We start from the raw sequence: 22,189 nt of genomic DNA on the forward strand, positions 1-22,189 counted from the left end.
CGAACAGTGCCATTTTTTGTCATAATTCTTAGACAGACAAACAGACAGACAGACAATCACAAAGAGAGATATACACAGAGAATTTAAAAATCAGTAGCACAAAAGCTCATTCGAATGAACACACAAGCTAAAAACCCTAGTCACGGTAATACTATTTCCAAGTCCTCTGTGCCCCACTCCTCATAATTTAGTGCATCCTCCCTTGCCATGTAAATGAGCAAAAATGAGCAAAAATAAGTCAAAATATTACTTCAAAAATTAATTTCTGCTGAACTATGCAAACCAACATCCCCCAAAACCTAATCAGATCTAGTTCCCATCCTAAAGATTGTGTGTACCTAATTACGTGACATTTGATGAGCAAGTTCGAGAGATATCGACGACACAAATCCATAACACACACACACACACACACAGACATATTACAGACACACATACAGACTAACACACGCCAACCTATGACATTGGCCCACTTAGGTGGGCTACACCCACCGCGTGGGCCAAAAATAAATGTAAACTTTGCATATGTATATTTTTTTGACTCCTCATTTTCCTCAAAAATTCTGGCACTGCTGGTTTCATAATATTGCAGTTCGTTTGTAGGTTTCTGATGACCTTCATTAAGTTTATTGAAGTAAACATGATAACTGTACATTTTTGGGCAATTTTCCACATTTTTGGTCAGAACATTTCTAACCTAGTGAGATGTCATCTTGAGTTGCTTAAATAACTGTTTTTAGCTCATATTTGGTATGTATATAAATAACAAACAAGCGACCTAGCGGCCGATATAGCTCCTCTGTGTTTATGTAGAGAATAACTATTTTTGACACATGTTGGTGAAGAAGGTGGAAATCTTTGATAGCTCATTTCAATGGCCAGAAAAAAGAGGCTAAAATAGCTGCAAAAATATACAATTGAAGATTTCATCATAATTTGAATTTTTACATCGGATCATTCCAAAGAACACGTCCACTAAAGCTATCTGACGCGTAGTTTTTAGAGAATAAAATTTTCTGACCAAAAATGGCAATAATTGTCCCCAAAAATAAAAATTGCAGATTTCACCATAATTTCAGTATATCACATATTATAATAATCCCTTGGAACCTGTACCAAATATCAAAGCTATCCACTTGCAGTTTTTGAGAAACAAATTTTTTTAACAGAAATGGCAAAAATTGCCCCAAAAATACAAAATTGCAGATTTCATCATAATGTCAAAATATCAAATTTAGTTAATCTGTAGGAACCTGCATATTGAATTTCAAAGCTATCAGACCAGTACTTTTTGAGAAACACATTTTTCGACCAAAAATGGCAAAAATTACCCAAAAGGGACAAAATTGCAGATTTCATCATAATTTCAAAAAATATCATTAAGTTCATCTGTAGAAACCTGTATACCAAATTGCAAAGCTATCAGATGAGTAGTTTTGGAAATACACATTTTTTGACCAAAAATGGCAAAAATTGCCCCCAAAACACAAAATTACATATTTCATTAGAAATTCAATACATATTACTTAGTTCATCTATACAAAGCTGTATACCAAATTTCAAAGCTATCAGACCAGTACTTTTTGAGAAATAAATTTTTTGACCAAAAATGGCAAAAATTGCCTTAAAAATGCAAATTTGCATATTTCTGCACAATTTGAACAAATCTGAAATAGATCATCCCTATGGACCTACATGTATGTACCAAATATCAAAGCTATCTGACTGGTAGTTTTGAAGAAGAAGATTTTTAAAGATTTTTTTACCAAAAACGACAACAATTGCCTTGAAAATACAAATATGCAAATTTCACCATGATTTGAACAAATCTGACTATAGTTACCCTAAGTAAACTGCACATCAAATTTCAAAGCAATCGGACGAGCCGTTTCAGAGAAGATGATTTTTTTACCAAAAACAGGAAAAATTGCCCCAAAAAATACAATTATGCAAATTTCACCACAATTTGAACAAACTTGAGTAAGGTCATTCCTATGAACCTCCATACCAAATTTCAAAGAAATCTGACTTGCGGTTTCAGAGAAGAAGACCATTGTTGACAGACAGACGGACGACGACGGACAATCAGCCTATCGGATAAGCTCCGCGTCTTTGACTGCGGAGCTAAAAAAGCTAATATGGGGAGTCTGTTGTGCCTGTATGTCTGTGTGATTGTATGTATCTATGTATGTGCGGATGTATGTCTGTCACACACAAAAGCTCCCAAACCGCCACACCTACCATCTCAGTATTTGGTCAACAGATAGAACCAGGGGTTGAGATGTGACGTTGTTCAAATGAACATGTGTCAGTGTCAAAAATATGCAAATGAGGTAAGAAAAAGGAGAAATCCTGCAAATGTGCAGGAGTGGTGGTATTAACTGAAACAGCCCAATCTGAGTCAGAGTTTCTATGATCTCTAACCTATAGGCGAGCGGCAGGCTCACCTATTTTCACACTTAATGTACCCACCTTACATACGGCCACATCATACGTCATTTGAAAGCTTATTATCTCTACTTCAAGAAAATTGACGATGTGGAGCTGCCAAGTAGGGCCATAACCCCCTAATTTGCATAATTCACATGGGTACCCAATTTGCATAAATGTGATATAAAGTTAGGAAATTCATTGTTAACTACTCTAAACATACTTTAAACTATTGAGTGATATATCAAATGAAAGGTATTTGCATGTAGAATACAAAATTGATTTGCAAAAAGATATTTAAAATGGTTTTACTGAAATATTTTCATATTAATACTGAAAAAAATATTTTACCCTTTTGAATAACAATATTTTAAAAATTTGAACACATACAGCCACATCATACAGCCACATTATACATCATTTGAAAGCTTACTATCTCTACTTGAAGAAATAGACAACATTTAGCTCTCAAGTATGGCCGTAGCCCCTAATTTGCATAAGTCCTACTGGTACCCAATTTGCATAAATGCGATAATATTAGATATTTATATTCACTACTCGAAAAATACTTTTAAACTATCGAGTGATATATCAAATGAAAGGTATTTGCATGTAGAATACTAAATAGACATCCAAAAAGATATTTAAATTCATTTTACTAAAATATTGTCATATTTATATTGAAAAAATATTTCCCCTTTTCAATAACAATATTTAAAAACATTTAATACAAAAATCCTAATCTTACAGCATCATCATACGTTATTGAAAGTTTACTATCTCTACTTCAAGACAAGCGACCTAGCGGCCGATATAGCTCCGCTGTGTTTATGTAGAGAACAACTATTTTTGACACATGTTGATGAAGAAGGTGGAAATCTTTGATAGCTCAATGCAGTGGCCAGAAAAAAGTGGCTAAAATAAGCTGCAAAAATACACAATTGAAGATTTATCATACTTTGAATACATCACATCGGATCATCCCTAAGAACATGTCAACAAAAAGCTATCTGATGAATAGTTTTTTGAGAATAAATTTTTCTGAACAAAAATGGCAACAATTGCCCCCCAAAATTAAAATCGCAGATTTCATCATAATTTCAAAGATCAAATTTAGTTCATCTATAGAAACCTGTATACCAAATTTCAAAGCTGTTAGACCAGTACTTTTTGAGAAACGCATATTTTGACCAAAAATGGGAAAAATTGCCCCCAAAATTCAAAATTGCAGATTTCATCATTATTTCAATAAATATCATTTAGTTCATCTATGGAAACCTGTATACCAAATATCAAAACTATCAGACCAGTACTTTTTGAGAAATACATTTTTTGACCTAAAATGGCAAAATTGCCCAAAAAATACAAAACTACAGATTTCAGGAGAAATTAAATATATATTACTTAGCTCATCTGTAGAAACCTGTATACCAAATTTCAAAGCTATCAGACCAGTACTTTTTGAGAAACACATTTTTTGACCAAAAATGGCAAAAATTGCCCCAAAAATACAAAATTACAGATTTCATCAGAAATTCAATATATATTACTTAGTTCATCTATAGAAACCTGTATACCAAATTTCAAAACTGTCAGACCAGTACTTTTTGAGAAATACATTTTTTGACCAAAAATGACAAAAATTGCCTTAAAAATGCAAATTTGCATATTTCTGCACAATTTGAACAAATCTGAAATAGATCATCCCTAGGGACATATGTACCAAATATAAAAGCTATCTGACTGGTAGTTTTGAAGAAGAAGATTTTTAAAGATTTTTTTACCAAAAATGACAAAAATTGCCTTAAAAATACAAATATGCAAATTTCACCACCATTTAACAAATCTGATTTAAGTCACCCTAAGCAAACTGCATATCAAATTTCAAAGCAATCGGACGAGCGGTTTCAGAGAAGATTTTTTTACCAAAAACACCAAAAAATGCCCCAAAAATACAATATGCAAATTTCACCATGATTTGAACAAACTGAAGTGAGGTCACCCCAAGTGAACTGCATATAAAATTTCAAAGCAATTCGACTTGTGGTTTCAGAGGAGAAGGCAATTGTTGACGGACGCCGACGGACGACGGACGCCGGACGACGACGGATAATCAACCTATTTCGACGCGGAGCTAAAAATTGACAATGTGGAGCTGTCAAGTACGGACGTGGCCCTTAATTTGCATAATTTACATGGGTACCCTATTTGCATAAATGCGATATAAAATTAGAAATTTATTTACTACTATAAACATACTTTAAAGTATCGAGTGATATATCAAATGAAAGGTATTTGCACGGAGAATACAAAATGGATATCCAAAGAGATATTAATATGATTTTACTAAAAAATTTTCGTACTAATGTAGAACAATATACTTTCCCCTTTTTAATAACGATATTTTGATAATTTTAACACATAGAACCGCATCACACAACCACATCAAACGTTATTTGAAAGCCTATTATCTCTGCCTCATGAAAAATGACGATATGCAGCTGACAAATAGGGCTGTAATGATTTAATTTGCATAATGCACACGGGTACCTAATTTGCATTAATACAATATAAAATTACTAAAATCAATTGTAAAGTACTCTAAACTTACTTTTCAACAATAAAGTGATATATCAAATGATAGGTATTTGCATGTAGAATAGAATCATGAACTCCAAACGTGTATTCAAAATATTCTTATTGAATATTTTCAATTAAATCGTAAACATCTTGACTAGTTTTTAATATTCAAAATATTGTGTACTAATAACGAATAATGCTAAAGTTATTGGGATAAATATCTGAATTTGTTTTGCAATTGATTTTTTGTTTATTAAGGATACGCAAACTGGAACATTTTCCTGTCTAATTCCCATATAGCTGAACAACAAGAATACATAAAACCAATTGGAACTAATTTGGGATAATTGGGTCTTCATATTTTGCAAATTTTCTAAAGCGTGTTTTGTGCTCTATAGTTGAGTGTTGAAATATAACAAGTTACTCTTAAAAACAAGTAAAAAGAAAAGCAGATGAGCTTAAATTTGCAAATTAAACCGACATTACTTCACCATCCAATTATCCCAAATTAGTTCCAATCTTGTTATAAATAGCTGTGTGTTGAATGACCCTTTTGTATTATTGATGTCATTTTTGTTTCAATTTCTCTAGAAATCTTGTTTGATGGAGACATCATTGGTTACTACATCTGTTACATCTGTATTTTCAGTTCAGTTATGTGGAATATGTAGACGGAAGGCACCATATTTCATTTATCGTATTTATTGTTATATAATGAAGGAAAAGCAACTGAACACACCGTTCATATCTTCGTTGTTTGCATTTTGTGCATGATATTGTGTATATTGTCAGTGTATATATGTTTGGCTGTTTTATATAAAGTGTTAATTAGCCATGGCGATTATTCCAGATAACAGTAAAATACTAGCACAACTTACAAGTTGGTACCTTATGCTAAAAATACAAGTGAACAAAATGACGCCCCCACGAGGAAAGTTCGCGGGCCGCCCAATTATAAGTGGATGATGCACAAATAAAAAAATTTCAAAGAAAAAAAAAGTGGATGATGCAGTCCAACCTTTCACAGATCAAAATTCATTGACTATTTTCTCAAATAAATCGTGAAGAAATAAACAACATACATCAAAGATACGACAGATTTTACAATGAAAATTGAGACAGTAAAAGTTCCGACCAATGCGACATTGGTAACACTAGACATTGTTTCAATGTACACTAATACACAGCAGAATGAAGCAATGGAATCAGTCGACAGAGCATTAAATAAGGAATGATCATCAAATGATTGCATAATCAAACAACCAACAACAAAATACATGATAGCTATGCTGCAAATGATCATGAAAACAACACTTTCAAGTCAACAGTGAATTTTACCGTCATGTATTTGGGTGCGGTACGAGATCTCCAGTTTTACCAGAAATTCCCAACATTACATTTCACAAGACAAAATGAGAATAATTCAGCAACACACTGAACAAATATCGCTCTGACTGAGATTCAGAAATGATGTATGATTCTCATTGGAACTCAACACGAGCTTAATGAATTCATATCAAACATGAACAAATGCATCATACTTTCAAATTTTCGAAAGCTCTTCTCAAGAAATCATATCGTTAGACCTCATTATCTATAAAGGTCATCGGTGGAACAAAGAGAACATTCTCGACTGCAAAAACACACAAAACCAACAGATACATTGCGGTTCACGAAACCAAACGGCAACATTCAAGGGCCTTGTTAAACGCGAAACATTACGATACATTAGAACAATCATGCAACAACAAGGCAATAGAGAATACAAGATGTTTCCGAGATAAAAGTAATGAAATGTGACCAAACGATTCTAAATCTTGTTTAATTATTACTAACTTTGGACAATCGGATGACATTTAAATGTTATTAAATTTTCATTAAATCAATTTCAAAACCTTGGAATCGTAAAAAGTAAAAGGGAACCAAAACATTTTCAGGTCCCCTATATGCAGATCAAAATCTCTAAGTACCCCTCTACAATCTCCCAAAATTTTCGAATCCAAACTGAATTCCTCTGCCTCTCACCGTTATTTGTGAGCGTAGCCTAATCACATACATAAGAAACGGAAATATAAGCGTTACGATGATGCCAAACTTCACAAAACCTACAACAGTCCGATCTCCGATTCAAATGAGCGTACACAAATACAGCCTGAACGAACAGTAGACATTCTAGCTTCCGTACTTGAACAAACTGAACTTCAGTGGAACAACTCGATTGGTAACACCTGCAATCATTCAATCAGTGCACATGTTTCACCAAAAAAAAATGAAGGACTGATGAAGACAACTCTATTCTCGAAAGGTAGCATCAAAGGATATCGCAGTGTCACATTAGTCTTGCTACCCCATAGGGCAGAACACGTAGATTAGGGTTACGTCTCGCCATGGCAAATCAACACTATACATAAAACGGCCAAACATAACATAATATACACTTACAATATACACATGTACCATACACAAAATTCAAACAACTAAGATATGAACGATTTGCGGAGCTGCTTTCTCTTATTACATGTCACCAATTGTGTCTGCTGTCGAATTAATCTTCCCTGCACAGACCTTTGTTCCTGCCAAGGCAGCGATAACTGTGGCAACCCTTTTACTCATGACAATGCTGGTGAAGAAGAGGATGATGAATTCCTACAATTACTAGATTTACTGGAAATGACATGAATGATTTGGATCATGAATCATGCCATTACTTTGACTGCAGCTTACTCTGACACATTGTTTCAGCTGCAGAGCTACATTTCAACAACTACAATAGTGTCGTTCGTGTGGATCTTTTTGTTGCATTGATAAGCTTACTTTAGTTAATTTTTCAAAATACCATTATTAAAAAGAGGAAATATTTATTTCGACAAAATATGAAAATATTTCCGTAAATTATTTAAATATCACTTTTGATATCAATTTTGTGTTTTACATGCAAATACCATTACCACAGACCATACATCACTCGATAGTGTAAAAGTGTGTTTAGAATAGTTAACAATGAATTTTCTAATTTCATATCTCATTCCTGCAAATTGCTTACCAGTGTAATTTATGGACATAAAGGGGTACGGCCTTCCTTGATAGCTCCACATTGTCAATTTTCTTCAAGTAGATATAATGACGTATGATGTGGCTGTATGATAGGACTCTATGTGTTAACATTTTTAAAATATTGTTATTCTAAAGGGGAAAATATTTTTCCATATAAATATGAAAATATTTCAGTGAAATCAATTTTAATATCTCTTTGAATATTCATTTTATATCTACATGTAACTACCTTTCATTTCATATATCACTTAGTAGTTTAAACATATGTTTAGAAAAGTTAACTATAAATTTATAATACTATATCGCATTTATGCAAATTGGGTATGCGTGTTTATTATGCAAATTAGGGGTAATGGCCCGATTTGGTAGCTCCAAATTGTCAATTTTCGTGAAGTAGAGATAATAAGCTTTCAAATGACGTATGATGTGGCTGGGTGAATTGGCTGTATGTGTTAAAATTTTTAAAATTTGTTATTCAAAGGGGAAAATATTGTTTTCCATATAAACATGAAAATATTTCAGTATAATCAATTTCAATATCTCTTTGAATATCCATTTTGTATTCTACATGGAAAGACCTTTAATTTGATATATCACTCGATAGTTTAAACGTATCGTTAGAGAAGTAACAGTAAATTTCAAATATTATATCGCATTTATGCAAATTGGGTACCCTTGTTAATTATGCAAATTAGGAGGTTATGGCCCTACTTGGCAGCTCCACATCGTCAATTTTCTTAAAGTAGAGATATAAGCTTTCAAATGACGTATGATGTGGCCGTATGTATGGTGGGTACATTAAACTCCTAAAATAAGGCCCTTTTTGTGGATTCGCCGCTCGCCTACTATTTGTATGAAGTGTACGTATCTATAGTATTATGTGTAGGAGTGGTGGCAGTAACTGAAACAGATTATGAGTCATTTCCTGTCATTGTTCATGAACTGTTACATATTAGCAGAACTGCTCGAACTAAGAGGGACTGCGTTAACATTCCTGTGCTATGCATGTTGCTAAAGTTGACCTCCGGTACCTAAAGTTCCAGACCTTATTTACTTTTGTCATTCTTATTTTTCTGGTTAAAATATTTCTTGAATGGACCGATTCAAACCAACTATGAGCACACTATCCTTGACGGTATTTTTCCTAAATTTGGGGCAATTTGTCATTTTTCTTTGTGATCACTTTTTTTCGGGAACTTCATTTGACAGCTTCATCAGGGTCTGCAGATCCATTGTGATTCAGGTTTGTTTGCTTGGCCTCTGTTGCTGGTATTCATGCCTGTGTGTTTATATTTGATGCTTAGCGCCTTGTACAGGTCGAGTTTGCAGTAGATTGTAATAAAATAACAGGGCACTGGTTACTTTCTATTGTAACTATTGACCCATCTTAGAATTATTGAGCACAAAATAAAAGAACATTTTTAACGTTTCATATGAAAAATCAGTTGAGCTGTATCTGCTGCAAGATAAAGATCTTGAAGTTGAACTAGCAGCAGCAAGGAGAGTTGTAGTTAAGTGTTGATCTACGAGAGAGAGAGTCTTTGCAGTTTTTCTGCAGTGGGCATCACCTTGTAATGACTGCAAGGAGAGAGATTGTGCAATACATGTGAAACTGATAATTCTCTGACAAACATCAAAACCTCCCAATTTTCAAATAATAGACCACCGCAATAATACTGATGGACTTCTACTCATATATATTCCTATGTCTATGAAGAAGTGGCTAAATCTTCATGTTTGTAGTACTATATGACACTTTTTATTGTATAAATCAGTAATTATTTAAAAGCTGGAATTATACAGTTTTTAACAAATGAACCACAATTCTACAATGTATGTTCATAAACTGATAGAGAGAAACTCTTCCATTTTGTTGACAATAGGTGGTATTGAGACAATGCCAGCTTATTTACTGTCAACTAGGGATGCTACAGATTCGTTCAAGTGTTACTACAATAGAATAACTTAAAACTGGCATTTTACATGCAACAGTACCTTCTGTTTTTTTTACAAAATCATTGTTGCTTCAATTAAACTACAGCTTTACACTCTGAAGTCACTGTCAATGTGAAATTTGAAAGCAAGAGGTGCACTGGTTGGTGTATAAAGCAGAGGAATTTTGCAATATACATGAAACTAATAATTCTCTGACAAACATAAAAACACACTCCAACATCAATAACATTCCATAACTTGTAATCTGTTGCATTGGTATTCATTTGACTGACCACCAAACATCAAGTGTCTCTCCAACCTTTTGTTTCTCTGTTAGAAAAAAAAAGAAAAAAAGTCATCGTTGATGACACTGTCTCCACTTGTTAATTGGTAATTTGATTACAGGTCCTCGGAGAGTGGGGACAGAGTCCTGTTCCTTAACTGGGTCTGTGATTAAAAATACTGTAATAACGATGAGGCTTATGGCCAAGAACGAGCTCCATGGTGGTGAAAATGTAAAACCATTCTGGGCTGCCACCCTAACTACAAAAATGATTCAAGTATAGTGTTTTTGCTAAGGTTATAGGGAACATTGCTAAATGATTTGGGAACTCCGGTAACATTTCTACTGTCCCCTGATCTGATTGCATTGTTATACCAAGGGGAACCCCGGTAAAATGACTGGGGAACTCCGGTAACATTTACCGGGGTACCGGCCTTAACAAAAACACTGAAGTAGTAATTAATCAACAGGCTGTTGCAAATCATTTTTCATTCAATTATAACACTGACAGATTATCACCTGTACCACATTTCATACACTTTGATGCAGTGCTTCTGGGCATACAACCTAAAAACAAAAATTCATTATACATGCAAATTAGCAATTAATTTAAATGACTGCTAATCGTCACTGAATTGTATTACAGCACTGTGAGATCAACATCTATACCATGTTTCATCAAATTTGATGTACTATTTCTGGACATATCACTCAAATCAGGAAAGTTCATTAATTACGCATATTGAAATTTCTCAACATGGCACTGATAAATGTCAAAGCAATGAGAGCACATCTGTACCAAGTTACATGGAAATTTGATGAACCGTTTCTTGGTATACTGGTATACTTGTTGGTATATTACGAAAATTAATAATATATGCAAATCAGCAGTTAATTGGTTGGAAAGGCTAGAGCGTCAGTTATAAATTTCAACAAAACTATTAAAATATAAAAGTAGTCAACATTCTCTGTGGAATAAAAAAAACTAGACATTTGGGCACAAAGGCATTGCAGAGTTATAGCCTGTTAAAACTTCTGAAAAATAGCGTCAATGACACTGTAGCTCCCATCCTGGACTATTTAGTGTTTGTTCTCTGGTCAGATATTTGAACATGTGTGAAAGGGATAAAGTGCATGAAGTGAAAATACTTAAATGTAATGTACTGGAGACAGTGAAATATGTTTAATGTATTTATTCAGAATATAAAATGGAAAAAAATACAGAATTAGAAATATCGAATACTGTGATACAACCATTAACTCAACAAGTCATTTACAATGACATAGTCCCCACTTGTAATAGGAGTATTAGTCTTGATGGGGCAGGAAAATGTGGTCATTAAGAAGTATCACTGGAGTGTATATGTTGAGATCTATGGGCACATAGGTCTATGTCGTTGTTCCCAATTTGAAACACATGAGGCATGTCTAAGTTATGGTTCTAAATCGGAAAAAAGATCAGACCTCTAGCAGTATTGGCCAGCCAAGAAATACATATGCGCATTATAAATGACGTACAAGATGTGACATCTTAAGGTCTAATATCCTATCAAAATTGGAGGGTATAGAACTTGTGGTTACTGAGATATGCATATATATGTATAATCAAGGTCAAAGGTCATCGAGGTCACATGACATTTTGAAAAAAAAAAATTATATTGCTAATTTATCCCTATATGCCAAAAATCAGATCTCTAGCTCTATTCGCTTGCCCAGAATTAGATGTGTACATAATTAATGAGGTAAAGCGTGTGTTGTCATAAGGTCTCCCATCCTACTAAATACAAAGGACATAGCACTTGTGGTTACTTATTTATTGACATAAACATATATTTTAGGTAAAAGGTCATCGAGGTCACATGACATTTGGTCAAAAAATTTCTCTCCTATAGTTATCCCTATATACCAAAAATCAGACATCCAGCTCTATTGGCTTGCTCAGAATGAGATATGTGCATAATTGTTGAGGTACAGTATGTGGTGTCATACGGTGTCCAATCATACCAAATATGAAGGGTGTAGCACTTGTGGTTACTGAGTTATGGACAAATTAGACTCTCCACAGTCGCTGTGCCTTGTGCGCGCCGCGATGGGCCTGCATTCGAAGGCTGTGCAGCTGTGAGCACGCGCTGCCAGACACAGCGACTGTCGGTTCTTGCAAGTATATGAATATTCATAAGGGTAGTGACGTCAAAAGAAAAACCTATCTAACTGGGCTGAGAGAATATATACTAGTAGCTGGTAGACCTATATACGCGGTATGTTTTTATTTTTCATTTTTAAGTTTATTTGGCTATGCTACCTGTCATTTTTGTTTTGATTAACGGATTTGTGGAGTTCTATAAAGTACCCGGATCAGGCAGAAATCCTACCGGTAGCTTGCAAGAACGTCCAGACCCTGGGATTCGCGTCGCGTCTCTGAAGGGCGCGTGCGTGTTCCAACAGGGAAGAACACGAATCGCAGGGTCTCTGCCAGACTATGGACAAATATGTATATTTGAGGTCAATGGTCACGTGACATTTTGTCAAAAAAATTGTATTGCTAAGTTATCCCTATATACCACAAATCCGACCTCTAGCTCTATTGGCTCGCTCAAAATTAGATATGCACATAATTAATGAGGTACAATATGTGGCGTCATAAGGTGTCCCATCATACCATACATGAAGGGTGTAGCACTTGTGGTTACTGAGTTATGGACAAATATGTATATTTGAGGTCAAAGGTCACCGAGGTCACGTGACATTTTGTCAAAAAAATTGTATTGCTAAGTTATCCCTATATACCAAAAATCAGACCTCTAGCTCTATTGGCTCGCTCAAAATTAGATATGGGCATAATTAATGAGGTACAATATGTGGCGTCATAAGGTGTCCCATCATACCATACATGAAGGCTGTAGCACTTGTGGTTACTGAGTTATGGACAAATATGTATATTTGAGGTCAAAGGTCACCAAGGTCACATGACATTTTGTCAAAAAAATTGTATTGCTAAGTTATCCCTATATACCAAAAATCAGACCTCTAGCTCTATTGGCTCGCTCAAAATTAGATATGCGCATAATTAATGAAGTACAATAATCGCAATCATACCAATCCATAATCCAATAACACTAGGTCAAAATTTGTAAGACAATAGTTGTAAACATAGACACAAAACAGCACAGAACAGACAGTAAATAGACGGTACAAACAAAGTCAAATTCATGAAAGAAAGATATATGGACCTCTGGCCAAAAGACCAAGAAGTGATGTCAGGTGTTTCGAAAATAGTAAGCGCATCCTGCCCCACATGTGGCACCCGCCATATATCAATCTGTAAGTCAGATAGGTAGTGGTCACTAACTAAGGCCCAATGTCACCGATGCCATCAGTGATCATTTGTCGAAGAGAGATATTGTATTTATCTACCAGCTTGCGATACCTGCCAAAAAAGCGTTTGAATGTAGAGACAAGTCTTGCTCTGGTGTAACCTTGATTTAACAGTTTGAAAGAGAGATGGCCATGTCTCTCTACAAAATCACCATATGAACTGCATGCTCTTGCATATCGTATAAGCTGGGAAATGTATACCCCATAAGCAGGTGAGAGTGGAATATTACTGATGAGGTGTGGAAAATTAATTATACTAAAGTTGAAATCATCTCTCTTGTCATATAGCCTAGTAGAAAGGTGACCATTGGAGTCAAATTCAAGTAAAATGTGCAGATATGAAGCAGAAGAGGCCGTTTCTGTAGTTTCTTTAATCTCCAATTCTGGAGGATAAATCATAGCGAGATATTTACTGAATTCAGAGTTATTCAATGAAATAACATCGTCTATGTATCTAAATGTTAGGTTGAAAGTACGAGCTACAGAGACCTTTTTCTGCTTGATAAGGTTCTGGATAAATTCTGCCTCGTATGAGAACAGAAATAAGTCGGCAAGTAAGGGAGCACAGTTAGTGCCCATGGGAATTCCTATACACTGTTGGAAAATGTGTCCTCCAAATTCAACAAATATGTTGTCAATGAGGAAATCAAGCATACTGATAATGTCTTTCTCGGTATAAAACACTTTAGCATTAGTTGTATTTTTAACAAAATATGTGGCGTCATAAGGTGTCCCATCATACCATACATGAAGGCTGTAGCACTTGTGGTTACTGAGTTACGGACAAATATGTATATCTGAGGTCAAAGGTCACCAAGGTCACGTGACATTTTGTCAAAAAAATTGTATTGCTAAGTTATCCCTATATACCAAAAATCAGACCGCTAGCTCTATTGGCTCGCTCAAAATTAGATATGCGCATAATTAATGAGGTACAATATGTGGCGTCATAAGGTGTCCCATCATACCATACATGAAGGCTGTAGCACTTGTGGTTACTGAGTTATGGACAAATATGTATATTTGAGGTCAAAGGTCACCGAGGTCACGTGACATTTTGTCAAAAAAATTGTATTGCTAAGTTATCCCTATATACCAAAAATCAGACCTCTAGCTCTCTTGGCTCGCTCAAAATTAGATATGTGCATAATTAATGAGGTACAATATGTGGCGTCATAAAGGTGTCCCATCATACCATATATGAAGGGTGGTAGCACTCGTGGTTACTGAGTTATGGACAAATATGTATATTTGAGATCAAAGGTCATCAAGGTCACATGACATTTTGTCAAAATATCCGAGATGTCTGCGTGAACGGATGGACTCACGGATGGACGAACAGACAGACATGACCCAATCTATAAGCCCACTGGACTTCATCCATGGGGACTAAAAATTGTGTCACTGCATCCTTTTTGCAATATGAATACGATGAGAAACTAAATTTTTATTTTTCGTGGCCTTATACATGGGAGTCTATGGAGATCTGCCTAATACATGGGAGTCTATGGACGTGTAAACTAAAAATATGCAAATTTCACCACGATTTGCCCAAATTTGGGAAAGGTCATTCCTATGCACTTCCATACCAAGTTTCAAATCAATCGGACTTGTGGTTTCAGAGAAGAAGATTTTTTGACCAAAAATGGGAGAAAATTACAAAAAATTCATGAAAAATAGCAAGTCCAAGATACTGACCCAAGATGTGCACAATCATTTCATGTCAGCCCAAAGTACTTTGTAGTCTGCTCAGTGGTTATTGAGTTTTTTCAATTTTGACTGGTTTTACATTTTTTCACTTAATTTGCATATTTTTGGCAATGACAACTTCATTTGAACAAAATCTCATCTACAGCCCATCATCCATGTACACACCAAATATCAAGATGAAATGTGCAGCGGTTTTGGAGTTTTTGATGTTGACGGACAGACATACAGACATACAGACATACAGACACACAGACATACAGACATACAGACATACATACATACAGACATTTCCCTAGCCTATAAGAATAGCTTCCATTGCCATATATACATATGGCTATGGGAGCTAAAAACTGACCAAATAAGAAGAAGTTGGGGAGTCCTTAGTGTATTAACTATGGTAGAGGTCCCTTAGCTTTTAATAAAATGTTTGAAAGGGAAAGTCATTATTTGCTATTTTTCAGGAAAGTTTGACAAGGCGGTGCTGGCATTCAGAGTGAGTGACTGCTATTGTAAATGCATTTTTAGATTCTTTGAGTGTACAAGAGGTGTCAAAAGTGAGATTAACCAAAAAAACTGCTCTATGACTTCAAAAGAGGGGTGCAAATATGGCTTGTTTTCAACATTTGTGACAGAATAACAGTTTTCCTACATAATTGTATACCAATTTTATCCAACTTTGAAATGAGATATGGACATGGAATTTTTACAGCCTATTAACAAGGTTACAGATAAGATTTGTACGGCACAATTTTCCTGTATTTGAAGTACTTTTTGAAAAATCACATTTTGAAATTTGAAAGAATTTTTAATAATTTTTTGATATATAAACCCATGTAAAATCATAAAAACAAATTTTATTTACAAATCCTGCTGTACAAATCTTACAATAAATAGTGTCAACATATTTATAACTAATTTGGTAATATTAATACTATCCAATTATTATTAAATTCAAATATGTAAAAAAAATATGAAAAATTAAATTTTAATATTTACTGGTGTCATATTTCAAAATCATGGCTGCAAATATACAATTTTTATATTCTTTGGAGAAAATATTAACTAAGGGAGTTATCCTGAAAATTTGAACTAAATATCTTGATTCTAACACTTGAAACTTGACATTAACTCTGAGAAAAGAATTGGTGCAAAAATAGCCTTTCCAACCACCTTAATTGCTATGATACTGCTACATATCTTTACACGCCATTACATTATTGGAGGATAAATATATGTACTACGTTTCATTAAATTCAATTTAGCACTTCTAGACACATTACACTAATTATGAAAGTTCATCAAATTTGCAAATTAGCAATTAATTGACATGATGCTTGTTAATGTCTTCACACAGTATTACAGTACTGTGAGATTAACATCTGTACCATGCAGTGTTCTCACCAGAAAAAAAAGTTTGTGGGACATTTTGTCCCGCTGACCAAAAAAAAGCGGGACAACAGATGATTTTTGAGAGACAATATATAAATATTCTATGAATGGAAAAAATAAAGGACTCAACAACTCATTCAGCTTAACAACTTTTTTATAAACACTCGGTAAACATATCAACTGACATTAAATATCGGTGCCTTTTAATGAAAAGTCTATGGGACTTTGTTCTTTCCAGTGTGAAAGTCCATTTCGGGGCCCTCTACCATAATAGTTGCTAGAGTGTCCAGCCGTTCAGCTCCAAGTTGATTTCTGTCATAAGTTAAATTGTTTTGCACACTAAGTCCCCTTTCACAGTCAGCAGAAGGAACAGGCCAAGTCGGTGCTTATGGCATCTATTTAGATTAGAAAACATATCCCTATGATGTTTGTGAACAATCATCACATTTTGACATGAAATTTTGAACGCCAGCGAAAGGCTACAAATTTTGCCAATTGATCGAAGCATGGAAAAAAAGATGTCCATGTTCTCACGTACCGGTATGAGTTCGCCTAGAATAATTATCACATGCGCAAGCCAAGAATTGATAATTTTTTGCAAAATAAGAGAACTTTTCTCCAACTATTCCATGTTTAAACCTCTGATTTGAGAATTACTTTTGGAATAAAATCATCAATTGGCAGTGGGCAAGTTGTCAATCATTTCCAGTCGTAGATTCTAGGTTGCGAGGGTGAGAAACGGATCAAATGCCTGATGACATCACACAACACGTACCTTCCACGAAGTTTATACATGATTACAAACATACCAAAGACCTAAAAATTATCTCAGACAAAGTTCCGTTATTTTTCAAGAACAAAAATCAACTGAATCTCAATGGTACGAACACTATAACGTCGCGCCCGTCCATACCCTGGTTGCATGCAGAACCCACGGTATAATGCAACCAGCTTCGAGTTCGTTATTTTCGAAAAATGTTCACGTAATTCCTTAGGGATATACAAGCTTTACATTCTTGTGTTTTTGTAGTTCGGATTATTATTGTTGTAGCCTATGAAAATATTGATCGTGCCCATGACGCCGCCAGTTGCGAATTCCACGGACATACCTGTATGCATGCAATGCGAACACGTCCAGTGCGGCAGACTACCACAGTCACTTGTGGTTCCATACATAACAGCTGCTGTGTGGTATATGTAATGCACACCACACATTGGCCATGGCGTATTGAATCACAAGTGACTGTGGTTTAAGTATGCCGTCTGGCAGGCATTGCTTCCAGATTGCCTCGGTTTCAACCAGGAAGTGTAATTACTCGCGTCAATCATTTACCTCCATGGTGAGAACTGTATGATACAGCCATATGGCTGGCTCCACGAAAGTTTATAATTTCAAAGGCGTGCCACTATTGGCATGCAAGCCCAAGATATCCGTGACAAAACAGAAATATACGCGAGAATGTTGTGGAATCGCAGCCTGGTGAGAACGCTGACCATGATACTGTTACATAACATTGCACATCATTACACTAATGGAAGATTTACATATATGATCTTCACTGGTAAAGAAAGCACGTTCAACATTTAAAACATAGGGCCAAAGTCCCTTGAAGCTACTATAGACATGGATACAAAATTAAGTATTTCCTGACTGTATGAAATTATCTCACTAAGGTCATCCTAGGACCTGTAAACCAAATATTAAAGCTGTCTGACCAGCGGTTTGTATTGATGAAGAAGGTGGATATCTTTGATAGCTCATTTCAGGACGGCCTGACCAAAAATGGAAAAAAAAATTCAGTAAAAATACAGATTTGCATATTTCATCACAATTTTAACAAATCTAAGTTGGGTTATCCCTAGGGACCTGTATACCAAATAACAAAGCTGTCTGACCAGCGGTTATGAAGAAGAAGATTTTTTACCAAAAACGCCTTTTTTGGCATTAATTTGCCTATTTTCAACAATATAAAAAATTAAAAAAAAAGTTTCTCAAAATCATATTTTTCATCTAAACAAGAAATATCAAATCAGTAAGTACTGCGATTCTCAAGATATTTGAGTGGACTGACGCCTCACATACGGACATACATACATACATACATACATACATACATACATACATACATACATACAGACTGACGACGGACGCTGGACGGATACCCATCCCAATAGCTTCTATAGACTATAGTCTATAGTAGCTAAAAACTGTTTATTGAATATATACCTTGCTAATCTTGTTATAAGATATTTGATACAGAAGCAATTAAACCTCTTGATACCATATCTTCCACAATACTGACTGTCACGTGTAAATGTTTCTTAAACTATTTGAAAGACAAGTCATTGACAATGACATAGTCCCCACTTGTAATAGGAGTATTAGTCTTGATGGGGCAGGGAAATGTGGTCATTAAGAAGTATCACTGGAGTGTATATGTTGAGATCTATGGGCACATAGGTCTATGTCGTTGTTCCCAATTTGAAACACATGAGGCATGTCTAAGTTATGGTTCTAAATCGGGAAAAAAGATCAGACCTCTATCTGCATTGGCCAGCCAAGAAATACATATGCGCATAACAATGAGGTACAAGATGTGACTTCTTAAGGTCTAATATCCTATCAGAATTGGAGGGTATAGAACTTGTGGTTACTGAGTTATGCATATATATGTATAGTCAAGGTCAAAGGTCATAAGGTCACGTGACATTTTGAAAAAAAATTGTATTGCTAATTAATCCCTATATGCCAAAAATCAGACCTCTAGCTCTATTCGCTTGCCCAGAATTAGATGTGAGCATAATTAATGAGGTTAAGCGTGTGTTGTCATAAGGTCTCCCACCCTACTAAATATAAAGGACATAGAACTTGTGGTTACGTATTTATCGACATAAACGTATATTTCAGGTCAAAGGTCATCGAGGTCACATGACATTTGGTCAAAAATTTCTATCCTATAGTTATCCCTATAAACGAAAAATCAGACATCCAGCTCTATGGGCTTGCTCAGAATTAGATATACGCATAATTAATGAGGTACAGTATGAAGCATCATAAGGTCTCCCATCATACCATATATGAAGGGTGTACCACTTGTGGTAACTGAGTTATGGACAAATATGTATATTTGAGGTCAAAGGTCACTGAGGTCACGTGACATGTGGTCAAAAAAATTGTATTGCTAAGTTATCCCTATATACCAAAAATCGACCTCTAGCTCTATTGACTCTCTCAAAATAGATATGTGCATAATTAATGAGGTACAATATGTGGCGTCATAAGCTGTCCCATCATACCATATATGAAGGGTGTAGCACTTGTGGTTACTGAGTTATGGACAAATATGTATATTTGAGGTCAAAGGTCACCAAGGTCATGTGACATTTGGTCAAAAAAATTGTATTGCTAAGTTATCCCTATATACCAAAAATCAGACCTCTAGCTCTATTGGCTCGCTCAAAATTAGATATGCACATAATTAATGAGGTACAATATGTGGCGTCATAAGCTGTCCCATCATACCATATATGAAGGGTGTAGCACTTGTGGTTACTGAGTTATGGACAAATATGTATATTTGAGGTCAAAGGTCACCGAGGTCACGTGACATTTTGTAAAAAAAAATTGTATTGCTAAGTTATCCCTATATACCAAAAATCAGACCTCTAGCTCTATTGGTTCGCTCAAAATTAGATATGCACATAATTAATGAGGTACAATATGTGGCATCATAAGCTGTACCATCATACCATATATGAAGGGTGTAGCACTTGTGGTTACTGAGTTATTGACAAATATATATATTTGAGGTCAAAGGTCACCAAGGTCACGTGACATTTTGTCAAAATATCTGAGATATCTGCGTGAACGGATGGACTCACAGACGGACGTGACCCAATCTATAAGCCCCCTGGACTTCATCTGTGGGGACTAAAAACTGTGTCACTGCATCCTTTTTGCAATATGAATACGATGAGAACCTAAATTTTTATTTTTCTTGGCCTTATACATGGGAGTCTATGAACTGCCTTATACATGGGAGTCTATGGACTGCCTTATACATGGGAGTCTATGGAGACTGCCTTATACATGGGAGTCTATGGAGGTGAAAACTAAAAAGTCCTCTAACACAGCCAAATTTGATCGCATTGTGAAACAAATCGACCTGCATCTGTATGGGGTAGGGTACTATCCTTGTGCAAAGTTTGAAAGAAATCGACCTGGGCATGTTTGAGATATCTGCATGAACGGACGGACGGATGGACGCACACACGCACTGACATGACCAAACCTATAAGTCCCCCCGGATGGTGTCCATGGGGACTAAAAAGTACTGGTACTGTAATTTATATTGTACTGCAGACATCTTACTTACTTGGTTCAGGGAAATCTTGAGGATGCTTGTTGATGTAATCATCAATATACCAATCTCTTTCTGCCCAGTGTCTCATTTCTAACCTTCTCATACCATAGCCAAGTGCAGCTCCAATAGCCACAGCAACAATATGCCGATGTAGACCTATTGCAAATGAGGAGAATAATTAGTTATCAGTGTCAATGCACACCTGGTTGTAGGAATATGAAATCCGTGCAGTTAGTCTGATTTACTGAGTACTTACAACATAACTAAAAAGAAAGATAATTAAGGCTACAAGCAGTGTTGGTGGGGCCCAAGTGGTTGTCATGGTTTCAAGTTCTTGCACTGATGATGTTATATGCAAAATTTGAGCTTGAGAAGTCTTTCGGTTCTTGTAAATTGGGATTTTGAACATCATCTTAAAGTTACTGTAGGTTTCACTGGTAGTCATATGTTTTACGCAAAACCAAATATGGCGACCAAACTACATGACCGATCCAAATGCCTTTCGCAAACTTGAAAGTGCTCATCACTAAAAAAGATATGAGTAAAATTTCAATTCAATCTGTCTGTTGGTTGTGGAGAATTTTAATGATTAAATTGCAATTTTCTAAAAATCCAATAAGTTGGCCAAACCATGTGACCGATCCAAATGTGTTTTGCAAACTTCAAAGACCTTACACTAAAGATTATACGTGTAAACTGTCAGTTCAATCGGTGCATTTGTTCTTGAGAAGATGATTTTTAAGATTAGATTGAGCTTTTCGGAAAATCCAACATGGAGGCCACACCACATGACCAATCCAAATGTGTTTTGCAAACTTGAAAGTGCTCACACTAAGGATAATACAAGGACAATTTCAGTTTAATCAGTGTTTAGGTTCCGGAGAAGAAGAATTTTCCAGAGTCAGTGTTCACCACAAATCAAAATTAAAGGCAGATGGCTAATCAGCATATAAATTTGCATAATATTTGCATACAATTTACATATCACCAGGGCTATTCACAAGGCATTCCAGTGATGAGATACACTTCTGACATTCTCAAAATTTTTCTCCATTCAGTAGTGATTAAT

At 35.3% G+C, this 22,189-nt stretch overlaps 1 protein-coding gene across 2 annotated transcripts in view; it reads right to left on the reverse strand.

Annotated features, from left to right (window-relative positions):
• The window catches only part of LOC139130342 (NADH dehydrogenase [ubiquinone] 1 subunit C2-like), a 69,920-nt gene that overhangs the window by 31,327 nt on the left and 16,404 nt on the right, over positions 1-22,189 (reverse strand). The window contains exons 2-3 of one of the 2 annotated variants that reach the window (XM_070696110.1): positions 21,133-21,276; positions 9,801-10,329 (exon numbers count right to left, since the gene is read on the reverse strand). In XM_070696110.1, coding sequence (XP_070552211.1) covers positions 10,280-10,329; positions 21,133-21,276 — 194 coding nt within the window. In that variant the 3' untranslated portion in view covers positions 9,801-10,279. Of the gene's footprint in view, positions 1-9,800; positions 10,330-21,132; positions 21,277-22,189 lie in introns of those variants that run through there. The other variant, XM_070696111.1, reaches the window with a different exon arrangement.

This window comes from Ptychodera flava, chromosome 4, assembly GCF_041260155.1.
Source record: "Ptychodera flava strain L36383 chromosome 4, AS_Pfla_20210202, whole genome shotgun sequence".
Lineage (NCBI taxonomy): Eukaryota > Metazoa > Hemichordata > Enteropneusta > Ptychoderidae > Ptychodera > Ptychodera flava.